Source organism: Phoenix dactylifera, chromosome 1, assembly GCF_009389715.1.
Source record: "Phoenix dactylifera cultivar Barhee BC4 chromosome 1, palm_55x_up_171113_PBpolish2nd_filt_p, whole genome shotgun sequence".
Taxonomy (NCBI): domain Eukaryota; kingdom Viridiplantae; phylum Streptophyta; class Magnoliopsida; order Arecales; family Arecaceae; genus Phoenix; species Phoenix dactylifera.
Window position 1 is genome coordinate 25558071 of NC_052392.1, and position 17467 is coordinate 25575537.

Consider the following 17467-nt stretch of genomic DNA (forward strand, 5'->3'; position numbering starts at 1 on the left):
AGATCATCAATTCCTATAAAAAAAATGAACTGATACTTCTTTTATATGCAAAAATAATATTTCTTTTTCAATAAATTATCATCAAAAGTCTTTGCATTTTATCATTGTGCTTTGGTTTTTTTTGTTAGATTTTTTTTTTCATGTTGCATTATTTTAATAGAACAATGCAGGTTTTGGGTCTTAAAACGGCCCAACCGTTGCGGTCCATGTAAATGTAAAGTGCAAAGGTCCCAACTTGTTGTAGCCATGGCATAATTAGAGTGCAAAAGCCTGCCTAGTTATTGCAGTACAAATGAGTAGTACAACTGAACAAGTCAAATCCTTCAAACTGCCAAGGTTTTGGTACAGCAGTACAAGAACGTATCACATCACCAGGCTTCTAGAACGTTGTCTCTTCCACCATATGAGAGCGTCGTGGAATGTTTTCTTCCACACGTAGTCGACAGCACAACGCAAATGGTTGCACCACGTTCTGCACTCTCTTCTTTTTTTTTTTATTTATCATCTCGAGGTTAATTTCGATTGCGGTAGATCAATGAATGAAGTTTACGAAAGAGCAGACTTTATGATCAGAGATCACCAGGGCAGGCTGGTTGCGGCAGGAGGCCGATGCACCCTTGGTTCGACCATTATTGAGGCGAAGCTTCGGGCAGCATGGAAGGGTGTCTCCTATGCAAGAAGGATACTTGGTGCAGATGGGGCTTACCTGGAGGGTGACTCCTTTACGGTGATTGACTGGATACGAGGAGTGGATAGATTTGGAAATGGCTACCCACTGATTCGGAAGATCCGCAGATTGGTTAGGAAGATAGATTCCTTTCATGCAGCATATGTGTATCAGGAGGCAACAGAGCGGCCAATTGGGTTGCCTCCTTTGTTGCTCAATATTCTTGAGAGTTTATTTGAATTAAAGATACTGATGTTCCTAATGCTCTATTTTATTTTCTTCCTACTGCTGATAGCTGGCTGTACTCATTTAAGAGCAATATGGAATGCTGTTTTACCAAAAAAAAAAAAAAAAATAATAAAAGTATATTAGCATGAGAGGCGATCCATATGATGGCAAGGGGGAGAGAGAGGGAGGAAAAGAGGCATTTTTGGCTGGTTGTACTCAGTGTTAAACTTATGTGAATAAGTAGCCGTTTTTACCACACAAAAAAAAAAGGCGGCATTAAGGCAGGGATAAGGCAGAGCATGGGATGGGGTCATCGACGCGACGAAACCCGAAGGAAGACGCTTTTGAAGGGGAGGAGAAGATCGGATTTGTTGTTGTCCCTTCCCATGCACTGCCTCTTCCCTAGCTCTTCCTTCACCTCTCCTTCCTTTCCACCCTGCCCAGGTAAAAGTTTTAGATCATATATCCAAACAAAAAAAGATTTAATGCGATTTACGTAACCTAGAAAGATCAATGAATTCAATATTCAGGAAGAAGCGGAGCAAGTCAGTGGACAAAAAGGTAAAACATTTCACTGTATCCTAATTTGTTTGTTTGTTTGTTAGAAATGTTGAAACAGAGAAGCATGGCAATATGTTCCTTTTAGATCAAAAAAAAAAATTAATGCAGTTTACGTAACTTGAAAAGACCAATGAATTCGATACTCATGAAGAAGTAGAGCAAGTCAGTGGACAAAAAGATGAAATATTTCGCTGTATCCTAATTTGTTTGTTCGAAATTTTGAAACAGAGAAGCATGTCAATATATTTCAGTTACTCTTAATTCAAATCCCTGATTTCCTAAAAGCTTTAGATGTTATTTCCCCACAAAATTTTTAATGCAGTTTGCGTAACTCAGAAAATTCAATGAATTCAATACTCATGAAGAAGTAGAGCAACTCAGTGGACAAAAAGGTGAAACATTTCACTATTTCCTAATTTGTTGTTAGAAGTTTTGAAACATAGAAACATGTCAATATGTTTCAATTATTCTAATTCATATCTCACTGCTACTTCTTCTGCAACAGCTTTCTTCCATTGTTGCTACAACGAAATGAAGGTAACAGAAGGGACGCCTCCCAGAATGCATGAAAAATGAAGCTTTGCAGCTTTCTCAAGACAAGGGAAATGTGGAGCATCTGTACGAGGAGTTCGGTTTCAGCTGCTTTTGTTCTCTGTTGTCCAAGCAGCATTTGCCTGTTTGACATCTCCACACCTTATGTCAGAAGCTGCAAAGAATAAAATTAAAAAAAAAAAAAAGGAAGGGAAGTGATCCTGTCTGCAGAATGCCACAGTAACTGGAAATACTGATTGATTCCCACCAACATTGAAGCTGTAATGCAGTCAGTCAATACGTTGTAGTTTAAAGCACTTGATGCATATTGTGATGTCTTATGAACCTACTAGATTTTTTACTTTTGAGGTTCTGCATCATTTCAAGGATCAGCCTCATTCATCGCACCAAAACAACACCACCTTTTTTAACATACCTGCGAAGCCTTGTCTAATGTCTCGCTGACGGTTGTCAGGTTGGGAGCTGTAGAGGAGTTTGGTTTGCAGTAGTGTTTGAGTTCTTTCGGTCAAGAATATCATTGTTATCAACATCTATTTGAGGATATATCATAATGTTTCAGGCTTGGCTCTGGCTCACAACCCTCATTGGATAACAGTGTGTCTCTCACGTAAATAAACAGAGGCACATATATATGGAGAAATGGATTTTTCTGAAGAGGATGGGGCATCTACTCTTCTCAGGTTGAAAATTAATAATTGAATATCCAAATTAAAAATCTATACTTTTAAAGTACTTCAAGATCAAAAATCATATGTTTTGATGGTCTTTAATCGATTTTTTGACTAAATGCAGAATGTATGTTTAAAATTATATAAGATAGGGTTTCGCTTTGAACTAAGCGATTTTAATTTCTACATGTTTTAGCATATCTAGATAATAATTAATAAGATGGATTTTTAATTAGAATATTCTATCAAGTACTTTAGGATAAATATTTTATCAAGTACTTTAGGATGGCAATACAATGGAAACCATCTATTTTTTTTCTACTTGATGTTTATGTTAGAAACCAGGATTTTAGTGATATATATTGAATTCAATGATGTTGATTTTTGATTTGAATATTTGATTGTTGATTTTGGACTATAGAAGAATAGATGCCTTCTCCTCCTAAGATGGGCACAATCCATCCTCAAAGAGATGGATTTTGTTTCTGGCTCCTCTCAAGAGAGAACTTCTACTCTTTTTAACTCCAAAATTAATAATAAAATATTCAAATTAAAGATCCATACTTTTGCATAGTTTATATCATTAAAATATTCAAAAATCATAAATCATATATTTTGGTTGTCTCCAACCTATGCATTAAGTGGACATAAGGATAAATGATAAATATAATGTGAGACCATATTTTGCTATGATCTAAGCATTAAAAATCTATTTATTTTTAATATATACACACACACCTATGTATGTATACACCAAAAGGCTTTACTACACTCTTCCTAGCGAACCTAAAAAACAATTTTATCGCATCAAAATAACTCAAAGTAGGACTAGATAACCATTCCTAAAAAGTTGAACTTTGTCTCAAGTTATTCCCAATCTTGCCTGGAAACTAAGGTTGTAGAAAGCTCAAAAGAATATGTTAAAATTTGTTTCTCTTCTAATAGAAAAATATATCTAAAATCTCACTCAGTTTTGTTCTCTACATCATCTATGCCTCAAACAAAAAAGAGAAAAATCGGAAGAGGCCTACAAATATTGCCTATGCTATTTATGGATCTACATATATACAACTTTTGAAATAAATATTATACAATTAGAAGAAGAATTTGAAATTGATAAAGAATTCTTATAGAAGACTTTAATTATGAAGAAAACAAAGCGGTGATTCTTATAAAAACAAAAAGTAATTTCTTGAAGCCTCCAATGAGAAAAGAACTCACTTATGAGGATTATGGTAAAATCAAATGAAAAGTGAAGAAAGAAATATACCCTTCTTTAAGTGGTATGAGAATTATTTCTAAAAATAATTAGATCGATGCTTTAATAGTTGCCTGAGGAAAATCAACTTATGGCAATGAATAGGCCCTTTAACACCTAGAAGACAGCTAAGGATGTAGAGGTTGAATCTATTTATTCACCATTTGAACTTATACAATTTGAAGAAAATTTAAAAGCAAATCCATTAATAATACTATCATCACCTGAAAGCTTAGAAGAAAGAGTTAAAGTCAAACATCTCTTCAAACTATAGGGAAAAGAGACTAAAAGAATAGAAACATTCTATTACAAGAAAAGAATGAAGAAAATGAAGACCGAAAAATTGGATCTAAAAATGAAATTATTCAGAGGTCACCTCAAGTAAAAGGTGTGTTAATATCCCATCAAGCAGTAAGAAATACATATCTTCTAAGGAAGTTCTCCTATGATTGTTGCCCATGGGACTGGTCTAAAAACAATTAGAAAAACCATGTTCTAATGAACTTGTAAAAAATTAGTTTCCAAAGTTTAGTTCATACAAAAAAAAGTATAAATAACATATCTGAAGAATATGAAATAAAATGAATAATAGACTCTAAAATTAATAAAAAAGATGAATAATAAAAACTATTTATATAGATCAGTTGTTCAAACTTCGAAAATTAAAAGCTGTTATCCTAGACCATAAAATGCTGGTTTATTATTTAAGGAATAGCAGATATTCCTACCGTAGTTTAATTTGATGGAAAATCCTTAGTCAAATACAATTTAGATGGTTGTACTTAATGTCAAATATTTACTGTGTGTCAACAAATTAATTTTGTATGCAATGCATGCCAAGATCAAGGAAACTCTGAACACAAGTAGCATAAATGATAACCCTTAGGTTTTTAGGACAATTAAAAGATTTGTCGAATAATTATTTAATTGAACAACATAAACAAGAAATTCTTAATTCTATTAAAAGAGATCCTAATGCAAATTTTTTACCTAATAATTCAACTGATGCTTTTAGCATATAATAGCATACGTCATTTTTATCTAAATTCTATTAGCTTTCAGATTCTGGTTAGGAATTCTCGAAACAAAAGCTCTATTTTCCAGACTTCCACCACTTTTTATTGAAAAAGTTAGGGCACACTCATTAAATGAAGGGGACAAAAGCATATACTAGTGCCAATTAGACAATAGACAGACTGGCATAAAAAGTTTAGATTGTAGGTGCTTAGTTATGTGATGGCCTAAAAATAAGAGATCATTCAAAAAGGCAAAAAATGTTACAGGGAAAAAGAATCTGGAGATTTCTATTATCAATTTGGATTTCAACTTAAGAGAGTAGATTATGAGAAGATGAATTTAAAAAATCCTAAAAAGAAAAGGATGTATATAAAATAAAACCTTAAAAATCAGAAGAAAAAAAAAAACCTACTTGCTAGAAATGTAAGAAGAGATATGTTTGTAAAAAGGCATCAAAAAACAAAATCCAAGAATTATAAGCAAAAAATTTAACTTGTAAATAGTCTAAAAGTAAATTCTAATAGTAGCAATAATAAGCTAAGTGTTCCACTAATAATGGATGTTCCTACTATGGAGAGAATTCTACATAAATGACTCTAGTGACAAAGAAGTCTTAGTCTTGTTGTCTGAATAACAATTCATTATAGACATGATTTGCAATTTAAAGGACCTAGAAAAAGGCAACAACTTATAAAGTAAGTTAACATGGTTGAAACAAGTAGCTAGAATTAAAAGAATCCTAAAAAGATTGAAAAGAAATAAGAAAAATTTGAAGATACAAAAGAAGAATTTATTGAAAAACTACTGAAAGGATGGAAGAAACTTCTTAATTCATAAACCAAATTGAAAAGATTTATCAAGCAAACATGGTATGGTGAGATTCACTATAAAATTGAAGGAGGGTTCTAATTCAAACATAGTACTTTAATGCATTCGATGGCTGATGTCAATTGTATTAAAGAATGATTAACAATAATCGAATATTTTGAAAAATCCACACATAGTTCCCTCTGAAAAAGGAGGAAAGCTTCAAGTAAGATATATGCTCACTAAAGTGCATGCCTTTTTTAATAATATTTGCTTAAAAGACATCTTTCTTATTGGTTAAGAATCATAGACAAGGAATAACACTGGGGACACCATTTTCTATCAAACCCTTCATCATCATAGAAAAAGGAAATAAAGCACAAATAAATAGAAAAGGATATTTTCATTAAATTTTGCACCAAGCTAGAAAATTTATTTCTTAAATCAACTTAAGAAAGCCATGGAATATTAAAAAAAAATATAAATGAATTGTATTCTGATCCAAAGCTCTAGAATAGATAAAATCCTACCATAACCTAATTTTCAAATGAAAGTTAAAAACCTACAAAAATTTAAAAAAGAAATATATTCTAATTTACCTTCTACATTTTGGTACAAGAAGAAACATGAGGTAAATTTGCCCAAAACAAATAGTTTGATGAACAAAAAAATTCCAACTAAGTCTAAGCCAATTCAGATGAATAAAAGATATTAGAAATATGTTAAGAAGAAATCAAAACTTTATTAAATAAAAATTGAAGTGGGAAAAGACCTCTTATTGGAGTTGTGTAGCTGTCTATATTGAAAATATCGCTGGAAAAAAAAAGAAGGGCACTAAGACTAGTCATTAATTATAATGCATGAAAAAAAGTCTGACAATTGATAAAATATCCAATTCCTAATAAGCAGGATTTAATAAAAAATAATTCAAGGAACAAGAATTTATTCAAAATTTGATGTGATATCTGGTTTTTAGCAAATCCAAATAAAAGAAGAAGATAGATATAAAATTGTCTCTACTACACCATTCAAACATTATGAATGATTTTTTTTTATACTGATTTTATAATAGTTTACAACAACAATGTTTTAATCTTTTCAAAAAATATTGATCAATATTGGGAACGGTTGAATATATTTCTAACATTACTTTAAAAATGTAGTTTTTTTTTGCTATAAAAAAAGAGAAACTATTTCAAATTGAAAAATTCTGAGATTTGAAATAAACTATTATCAAATTTCTCCAATAACTGAGTTATTCAACTTGCTAACAGTAGTTTATATTAGTTCACATCAATGAATTAAAACTGTGCCTTTCAGATTTTAGAAAATTGTGAATGATTTTTTTTCTTTTTATACTGATTTTATAATAGTTTACATCAATGATGTTTTAATCTTTTCAAAAAAATTGATCAATATTGGGAACACTTGAATATATTTCTAACATTACTTTAAAAATGGAGTAGTTCTTTCCACTAAAAAAAAGAAACTATTCAAATTGAAAATTTATAGGATTTCAAATAAATTATTATCAAATTTCTCCAGTAACAGACTTATTCAACTTGCCAACAAATTTTCTGCCGAAACAGAAAACAAAAAAATAATTGCAAAGATTCTAGGGATGTGTTCGGTATGTTTCTAGTACTTATAAATCTCTTATTAAGGACAGAAAAATATGGACCAAGCAACTAAAAAAAAATGCTTCTACTCGATCTTAAGTAAATATAGTGAGACGATAAGAAAAAATAAAGACGAGGTTAAACATTCACCAAGTCTTAATATTGTTCACCAAAATACATATAAATTTTTTGAAACAAATCTAACTCATTACGGATATCAAGGAATCCTAAAGCAAGTTATCCGGATAATTCAAAAGAACAATTAGTAAAATTTACTAATGGAGTCCGCGATGGTACCTAGAAAAATTACCCCACAATCCGGCAATAGTCAAAGTTATTTCAAAATTTCAAGAGAATTTGTTAAACCAACAATTTCTTCTCAGAACTAATTGCAAGGAAACCAAAGTTTTCTGCAAATAGATGTAGAGAATCTTACGGCTAAACAATATTTGTTAAATGGCAATTGATATTATCTTACTTAATTCTTAAATTCTTTGATAGGGAGATGGTGCTAAAAAGAGAGAACTCATCAAAGAATAAAGTTATCCAATGTGTTCTCCTATGTCTTCTCCGAGAGAAATATGAGCCTCAAGAATTCTCCATTAACTCCTTTATTTAAGGGAGAATCAAGCCCATATATATTCAGGGCAGAGGAAACATTCTTTCCTATGGAATGGCTATAATGCCATCTAAGATCAATTATTTAAGAAATATTTACCACACGATGGATATTCTAACCCTAAATTAAGGGCCAAAAATCAAATGTCTCATGAGAAAATTCCGTTTGAAACCCACAAGTGTCCAAATACGGCACAATTAGAGACAACACAGCACATTTATTCTCCAAGTTCTAAATTTACAGAATATTAACCCTAAATACATGGGAAGATTACTTAAATCCCAATGCCACAAAAAGTTTGGTAACTAAACCCAATAAGATGGAAACTTACGATTATTAGGATTATCAAAACTGCGTGGACTTATATGTTTTAGGTACGAAATAATCAATTCAAACATTCATGGTTCATAAAATTCATGGACCAAATAAATCCTATACCAATATGGTTCCGACAAAATTGGTGGCCAAAAATTGGAGCAAGCCTAGAAATATATAGGCCAAAGATCAGTAAGGGCAAGTGGAAACTCATGAATGGCTTTACATATTTTCTCTATCAGATGGCTTTTAAATCTTAAAATTCAAGTGCAGGCTTAAGCACCCTTTTACCTAGCAAGAAATGAATAAATGAACAAGGAACAAGCAACTCATTCAAGTATCACTGGTGAAAAAGGGGGAAAAGGTTAAGACAAAATAGAAGGTTATCCAACATTAATGCATTAAAAAGTCAAGCAACAGAATTTTCATGTAATGTTCACCAGAGGCTGTCAAGTTACAGAGGAAAACTTATTGCTTATTTTCCTTTTGGTTACAATAAGACTGTAGGGAACAGCAGGATTGGTAGCTTTGTTGTTATGGTGCATGACTGCCCAAGGAAAATGCCAAGTTGCCACCAATCTATTTGCTGACGAGTGACCAACAAAAATCTGTCATGATTGATGAACTTCAGTGAAGGGATTGCTATCAAAATTTTCATTATCAAACAATGGCACGATATTTGGAATGAAAAGAAATAAAAACTCATCAGAACTCCAAAGTAAATAATCAACAACATGCAAAATCCTGAATCCTTTAAACTGGCAGTTAATCTGCTGCCATGAAAGGATCAACATCGCCAAGATCAGCCACTAGCGGTTCCAAGTCTGATGTTTCCTCGCCTTCTGGAGCAAAATGGGTTGGAAATGGTAGCAGGGAGACGTCCGGCTTCTTGTATACTGCATCTTTAATAAAAACAAAATTCCCTTCAGCGCCTGGGACCTGCAAAATCAAAAAGGTAAATAGTCATTCTGGATAGGCTCTAACAAAATGACATCAACCTCCTAAACTTGGATAATTGACCTGACGAGCAGACAGTAACCATACTGGAGATCATACCTGGCCTTTTACCCACATTAAATTTCTTGCAGGATCAATTTTGTAGACCCATACATTTTTCACCGTGCATTGCTTGTCACCCATATGCCCAGGCATTTTCTTCCCTTTAAAAACCTACTTAAGCATCATAAAGTAAGTTGTTTTCCCAACTTCCTATCACAGGTTGTGAACTAAGCATGCTTAATAGAAAACTCAGGCAATTTATTCTAAATCAACATTTCATGGTATAAAAGCCAATTCCAATTTATAATAGCAGGGTTCTAAAAGAGAACTCAGAGCATAGCCATCAAAGATGGGCGAATATCTCCCACATTTTAAGTGAAAGAAAAAAGCATCAAAATAATGGTAACAGATGAACTGAAGTGTATCATAAATACACTGAAAAATATGAATTGATGTTGCACAATAAGGTCTTACATAATCAAGATTGATTTTCAATGATGAGGTCTAATGAAAGGAATGATTCCTTCATCTAAAAAGACCCTAACCACAGATAAATGGTAACGCAGTCACCTTTCACAGTGCAATGTCAAGTTCCACGTATCTACTAATTAGAATATCAGGGAATGAGAATCAGGCTCAGCCAAAAACTGCCACCATGTGATTACCTTTTCAGACTTTGATACAGTTAACGGAATATGAATAATCAAGTCGGGCACAGAAAGATGCATAAGTGGTATTCCTATCTCACCTATCAAATAATAATGCCTACAACACCTTGAAGCAGTCACATATAAAAATTTTTAAGATATTTTCTACATCATTTGGTACTTCACTTACAACCTTCCAGAATAGTGCTCATACACCATTTGAAAAATGTGCTAATGTTTACTTGCATAGCTCCATCTGACTCATCAAATAATAAAGACTACATCTGGCATGTCATACTAGCTTGTTACCATTGCTTGCATGTAGACCTGTACATAGGCCGGCCCAGGCTTTTTGCAAATATTAACACAATTTATTTAGACCCAAGCATGGCCAGACCTCCAAGCCTACTTTCAAAACCCAAGCCCAACCCTTACTTGAACTTCGGGCTTCAAGCTTCAAGCTAAGCCTCAGCCTTCCGGAACATTTTTTCCAATTTATAAAAAATGCTTAAAATGCTAAATATAAATAAATAAATATTTTTAATAGAAATTTCAAAATTCGATAACAAGTACTCTAAGATTCTAGATCTTCTCCCATTAAGTTTGCATATCAACAAAACCAATGACTTAATCATGAAACCTACTATAAAAAAAATTCAAGCAGGGCCATGCTCAGACCGGGCTAAACCTAGTATTAAAGAATTTCAGGCTAGGCCAGGCTCGGTCCAAGCTTTGATCTCCAAGCTCAAGCCTGATCCTGGCCTGTTTAGTAAAACAAACTTACTTTCCAGGCTCAACCTAGCCCACCGAGTCTAAAACTTTAGCCCATTCATGTTCAAAAGGCTTCGAGCTTGAGCAGGCCAAGCGTGCCGCCAGGCTCATGAATAGGTCTACTTGCAAGCCACCGGTTCAACACGGCACACAGCACAGTAATAAAATAACAATGCCAAGCTACCATAGTTCGGATACGGAATACCTCAATCTTGGCTCTAAGAAAATACACAAACAAGTTCAACAAAGAACATGTCTAGGATTTAAAGCTCTGAAGAGCAAGTCTAATTTTGGAGTAATTATCTTTATATTTGGAGCACTTTTATGAAGCTTCACATTTAATTTAATTTTTTGCTAGGTTCACACATAACTTGAATACATACTTCAACCTAAACTATATTTGACAACTTAACATCAAGTAGCATCTCTGGATGCATTTATCAATTTGGAAAATCATTTCTGAAAGTTCAAAGCAGAACCTTCTTGCACTATTTCACTGCTGAGAATTAAAATTGCTGTGCATAAAGACTCAAATGAATAGCTGAGTCTGCCTAATTATATCAGTATATAGTGACTGATAAATAAACAAATATTTAACAGTGTTCACATTTAATTGAAGGAAAAAATGTGTGATATTGTGCCAACATGGAAATCATGTGAATATGAATAAATACCTTTCCAGGAGCATCTCTTTGACCTGTAGAGCCAATACTTCGATGTGATAATGATGCACCATGTGATGCAGGCATTCCAGCAAAACCCCACCTTTTCATCCCACCCTATTGTTTGGAGAGAGAAAAAATAGTATACCAATTAGCAAAAGAGATATATCATTGGCCTGGTCCCTTACTGCCAGACAGATCAAAAATGAAGAGAAGGAAGAAGAATGCAAAGCAAGAACTGGATCATTTCATAATAAAAATAATTTCATGATTAAAATTAATTATATTCAGAAAGAGCATCCAGCCCTCCAGAATTTATGCAGGGAAGATCCTTTCAACCAGCCAACACCTACAAACATATTATATAGATAACATGCATATTATATAGATCAATGTAGCAGTGGGCAATATAAATAGTAAGATCTCATGTCATAATTTATGCATGTTTCATTGATTAGAGAAGAGCAATAGATAGATAAGCAGTCTTAAGGGAAAAAATGAGCAAACAATGGCAATTACAGGTGAATGGACTGCTTATAACTTTTCTGTATATCCTGAAAAGTATAATTGATTTGCAGATAATCTTTGTCTTGAACATAACCATGTATGATCCACATAAGAAGATAAATAGCCAAAAACAGCATTCTACTAAATTCTAGAACATAAGCTCTAAGGATGATACCTTATAAGGGACAGATAGAGAATGCTTTAGTTCAAGGTCCAAATGTTCCAGCATTGCCATAGTCCAACATCTTTCCATCTTATCTCTATAATTTTAGTCAGATACTGGTATTCATTTTGCAGCACTGTCTAAACAATTACTATGCTCATGACTAAACAGCCATAACACTTCCATCCAAAGTTATTCAATGTTGCTCATCCCTATCGAGTGCAAAAATCAATCCGTGCTACAATTTAAGCTTAAGCAAAAATAATTTTTCCAAAATACTGATACTAAAGTAACTTACGCACTCATGTGCCCTTAAAATGTACCAAGGAACTGCAGTACCTCTCCCTCCCTCCCACCCTCCTCTCTCTGATATTGCTTATTTCTATCAGAAATCCATTTATCTATTTTGGTATATAGTTATGTTTTTAAAATCATTATCTATACTTGTAGTTTATCGGCATAGTTGTTGCATCCCAAACACTAAAAAATGTACTAAATGAATAGTCGAGTAAAATATATTCACGATTTTACAAAAATGTAGTTTAATCATTCAAATTAGTAGGCAGCATTTATTAGGTCTTTTGCAAATAAAAGTTTGCAAAAGTTTACCTAGAGGTGCATGCTCGAAAGTAGTCATTTTTGCAATGTCTTTATCCACTCCATTAGCAAGTTCCAAGAATCACCTAAGGGCATAAATTTAACCCAAAAGCATGACTGCATGCCTAGTAGAAATCTTCCTATTTTAAATCAATTGTTAAGGCTAACTAAGTTAAATAGGGGAAATTTCATCATGCAAAAACAAAATCAAATGTCTTTTCAATTCAATCCTTACAAAATAATTACTGTTTCTTAACTTTATAAAAACTATACAGTCATGCACAATACAAGCACAATTAAGACTACATGTCCTAACCAAAATAATTCAAGTATCATACCATAATGGTACCGAACTAATATGCAGTCTTGTACCATACCGACACTCAATATGCCTCGTCGTCTTATACCGTACTAGGACGGTATTGAGATGGTATTGGTATGCAGTCTAGTATTAAGATGCCAGTACTAAGACGGGAGATGCCAGTACTGAGACCCTCTTCTTGAGCAAAAAATCATGAAAATTAAGTCATCTTTAAACAATCTCTTCTTCATCCTTGAACCCTCTACTTCATCGCTTATTACAATAGATTTAAGTTCTTAAATTTTCAAATATCCCTTTCCTTTGTAGCTTTGAAAATCTATATATTGACTTGCAAGGAAAATATGACTATTCCAAACAAAGCTTCTCTCAATTTGAAGTTCGCAATTAATTATTCTGAGACTCGAGAACACCAAGCAAAACACTTCAAAGTTTGTCACAATAGAGTCATCAAAACTAGATTAACAACATAAACTCCTCAAAGAAAAAAAGTTTTTACTAATAACTCGGATACATCAATCGTTTGATATTGGGCCCCCCTGTTCCATTCCCAATATCTAACCAGCTCATACACAAAATAACCTATTTTGTTTCTTGACCTTGTACTCCTTTCGAATTTTACATGTCAATCTATAGCTATAGCTTACCATTATTAAAGAGAACTTCAGAACGAAAGCGACATGATGCAATAGCTCCAATTTCTACAAATTGTTGTCCACAGAACATCAACATCATATCAATAAACAAGTAATAGAATCAACTACTCGCAAATATTAAAAATTATACCTAGTTCTTCTTGTTTGCGTTCTCTTTGGTTTTAACAAAGATTTAGAAACTAATACATAATGTATCTCCATTCAAAGTCCATCTCTAATATCAAAACCAAAGTCTATTGTATCACTCTGTACCATACCCGAAGAAAACCGATACTAAACACACCTTCAAGATGGTACAAACTCCAATCCATCTATACCAAAGTGTGTCGCCCCATACCGAGACGTATCGAGGTGCATACTGGTCCGTATCGACGTGTACCGAGATGAAAATTAAGAAAAATGGTTAAAAAGCTATCTCAGCACAAAGATGTATAGTATTGTACCATACCAAACCGATAAGATATCGATATGGTACCCAGTACCGAGATTGCGAGCCTTGATCGAAACAATACTTATATCAAATAATCACAGTGAAATAAGCAACAATCATGCAATCCTCCATCGATGTAGTCCAACTATTCCCTGATCCTATTCTTTAAACATAATTATAAGCCCTTTCTTACATTCTGCATGGACACCTTTATCCTAAATGCTCAATGATGTACTTCTATTCAATCTTCAAGAATCTAGGCATATCGAAAATAAAGATGGATTATTAGATTATTTATATATTAAACAAGAAAAACACTATTCTTAAATTTAAGGACCTAAAATGTCAATTTTGTTCCAAGGGATCTTCCGAAATAGAGGTCCTTCAAGTTCCCTACTTGATCCAGTGTTAAATTCTTTAAACTCAAAATTAAAAAATAATTATTTTTTAAAAAATAATTAAAAAATATTTTCTACGTTTTCTATATGGGAAGTACTTATTTTTACACACTATAATATTTCAATTTTTATTTAAAAAATGATTTTCCATCAATGGCTAGAACGATTTCATCATGAAGGTGATAGGAACCAAATAAAATTAAATATGAAAATGGTATAACAGTGGGGCTTAGAAATTTGAACATGCGATGAAAGTTAAGAAAGAATTTTACAAGACAATAATAGTCTAAAACATACTCCATATAGAATGAAATTATGTAAATAAGCTGACTACAAAGGTGAGGAGAAAGCAAACATCTAAAACTCAACTAACCCAAGATTACTATTTCTTGGGAATAAATCACATCTCATAAACAGTGCTGTAAAATTAGACTAGGTAGCTGCCTTAGACAAGAATGCCTAAGCGCCAAATCTAATGTCTTTTTTCCTGTTTGAACATGCAAAGATGAGCTTGGCCATTAGTTAGTACTAGATGTAGATAAATTGGTATTTCCCGCTGACTTATCACACATCTCCATTAATATGTTATGTTTCATCCTTTGAATAGTATCTACTTTTATACTGTTCACCTAATATTCTTCAATTTTTGTAATTTCTTTTGGCTGCGTTGAACTCTGGACTACCAACAGCATATAAGCCTAGCACCTGCATGACGAGCAGGACACAGTTAACCGCCTACCAACTAAAATATTTTTAGACATTAGTCATAAAGTATATATTTCTCATATTCTTTTAAATCATCTCAAAGAAAGACATGCAAACTATTATGATAATTTAATATGAAGACAAAACACAAACATTCTGAAATAAATGAATGGGAAACTTTTTGAAGTTATAAACATGATATACTGACTTTAACAGAAAGAAAAACTTAAAATGCTACTGGTAGAAATAAAACAAAGAGAATGAGATGATGATGCAACCATCTAATGTCATGTGATTTTGACATACCTTTGACATTTAAAGGAAACTCTGACAAATATGATGACTAGAAAATTGTGAAACTTCTCTATTTTGATAAAGTTATCATAAATTAAGGTAGCATACATATCTCTGAGTGTTAGCTTTTAAAGATGACCTGTGCAAATAAAACCCAAAGGAAATGAAGTGGAAACAGCTCACAATGAACTTGGACCACAAGGAGGATTAGGAGCTTTGTCAATGAAGAACGAGATCAATGAATTGAACCCAGACATTTAGGTCCTATGCAAAGGTTACAAACAACTAGGTAGAAAAGAATTTGGATGTGTGTTTAGACATTGCAAGACAAGGCCTTTAAATAATTGCAAGGATTGAAAAGAATAATTTTTAGAAAGATTTTATCAACTGATGATTACAAATATGATGGTAATGAATGATAGGTCAGCATCATAATATTGAATCTGGTGAGACAGAAATGTTGAGCTTGGATGTCAAAGAATAGAATAATTTTAACTAACCAACTGCATGGGGCATACTTGTAATTTTTTAGGCATTTAATAGGATAAAATATCTTCTAAAAATAAAGAAATGTCAGGAAAGTTCCAGTGAAGTAGTAAATGGCATGAAATATACTAAAGTAGCCCCAAACAAAAAATGTTTAAAAAAAGTGATTATGGTACACTGGAATTTGCTTTTAGAATCCACAAGGATGGAAGATTACTCTGAAGTGACTGCTTTTCACTCAAGGCACGCCAACAAGGAAAATCTCTACCTGCTTCTATATCACAATCTCCTTTTATGTTTACTTGATATAGCTCCAAAGGATGTATGAACTAGGTCCTTCCACCACATTATCCAATAACATAAATCTCTCAGTTGGTTTGTTTTTCATAATTAACAGGGCAGAGCTCTCGCAAAGTATGTTGGTCTTCGTTCAAGGTTTCTCAATAAGAAAAATCACTATAAATTTTTACATCAAATTCCTTTTAAATACGTTTACTTATACTTACAGTGAACATGAGAGCTATGAATCTTTATTGTATAACCCAACAGAAAATGCATGTTACAGTCAATAATAACGAATGCTCATGTGAAGAGCAAAGTAGTACAAATGGCACAAAATGCTTAAAGTTCAAACACAATGTTTAAATACAAAGCAGAATCTATTTAAAAAAAAAAAAGAAAGCTGCAAGTACCTGAAAACCTTTTCCCTTTGTAATGCCTGTGACATCAACAAACTGACCAGGAACAAAATGGCGAACTGTGATGGAAGTACCAACCGGAAGAAGAGCATCCTCTGTTACCGGAAACTCCTTCAGCTTCCTCTTCAAAGGAACTCCTTGAGCTCTGAAATGGCCCACCTCAGGCTTCGTCAAATGTTTCTCCTTCTTTTGCCCTGCTCCAATCTAACTACCATAAAAGAAAACATCACTCAGAATTCAAAAAGAAGGTATATTATTACATTCAGGACCACATTTACCCCCATATTGCTACCCAATTACCACCAAAAATGACTTAAACTAAATAATACGACTCACCAATATCATCAATGAACGTATAACTCAAAACTCCTCGAATCCTAAGTCCTAGCTCTAAAGACAATTATAAAACCCTAAATAAAAATCCTCAGAGCACCAAACAGAAGTCCATCAAGATCAGATCTTCCGTGGCCGTTGGATCGCACCTGCAAGGCAAAGATCCCCTCCTTCTCGACAGTCTTCACCTGGGAGACGGTGTTGTCGTCCAACCAAAGGACCGTGATTGGAATCCTAGCGCCCCACTTGTCCCACAGTGCCGTCATTCCGCACTTGACGGCGATGGCTCCGGTCCTCCTCGAATTGGGGGCCATCACCCCGGGCTTCGCCTCGACGACCCGGCCATCGCCGCAGCCTCCGCCGGCGAGACTATACTCGCCGGCGTCGACGAGGGACTCCACGCTGAAGCTCCGGTGGAGGGGAAACGGTACCCGAGGCCCGGAAGAGAGGAGGCGGAGGCGGGCGACGAGACCTCTAGAGGCGGCGGACAT

At 33.6% G+C, this 17467-nt stretch overlaps 2 protein-coding genes across 12 annotated transcripts; one reads left to right on the plus strand and one right to left on the minus strand.

Annotated features, from left to right (window-relative positions):
• Positions 1-1069: 1069 nt before the first annotated feature.
• LOC120104502 lies at positions 1070-2570 on the plus strand. 11 transcript variants are annotated; one of them, XR_005506913.1, is made up of 4 exons: positions 1070-1456; positions 1583-1649; positions 1748-1848; positions 1962-2570. XR_005506913.1 is itself a non-coding variant. In XM_039115738.1 (4 exons), exons 1-4 carry the CDS (start codon positions 1195-1197, stop codon positions 2030-2032), a joined length of 303 nt encoding a protein of 100 aa, XP_038971666.1. In that variant the 5' UTR covers positions 1070-1194; the 3' UTR covers positions 2033-2570. The 11 variants fall into 11 exon arrangements, 1 of the variants encoding a protein (XP_038971666.1); XR_005506916.1 differs by having other exon boundaries at positions 1070-1339; positions 1426-1456; positions 1565-1848; XR_005506926.1 differs by having other exon boundaries at positions 1070-1339; positions 1426-1456; positions 1583-1848.
• A 6124-nt stretch (positions 2571-8694) lies between these two features.
• LOC120112006 (50S ribosomal protein L3-2, mitochondrial-like) lies at positions 8695-17467 on the minus strand. Its single transcript, XM_039130584.1, has 5 exons — positions 17126-17467; positions 16638-16847; positions 11403-11507; positions 9368-9481; positions 8695-9250 (listed from the first exon to the last, which is right to left on the minus strand). The coding sequence occupies exons 1-5, from the start codon at positions 17465-17467 to the stop codon at positions 9077-9079; spliced, it is 945 nt and encodes a 314-aa protein (XP_038986512.1). The 3' UTR covers positions 8695-9076.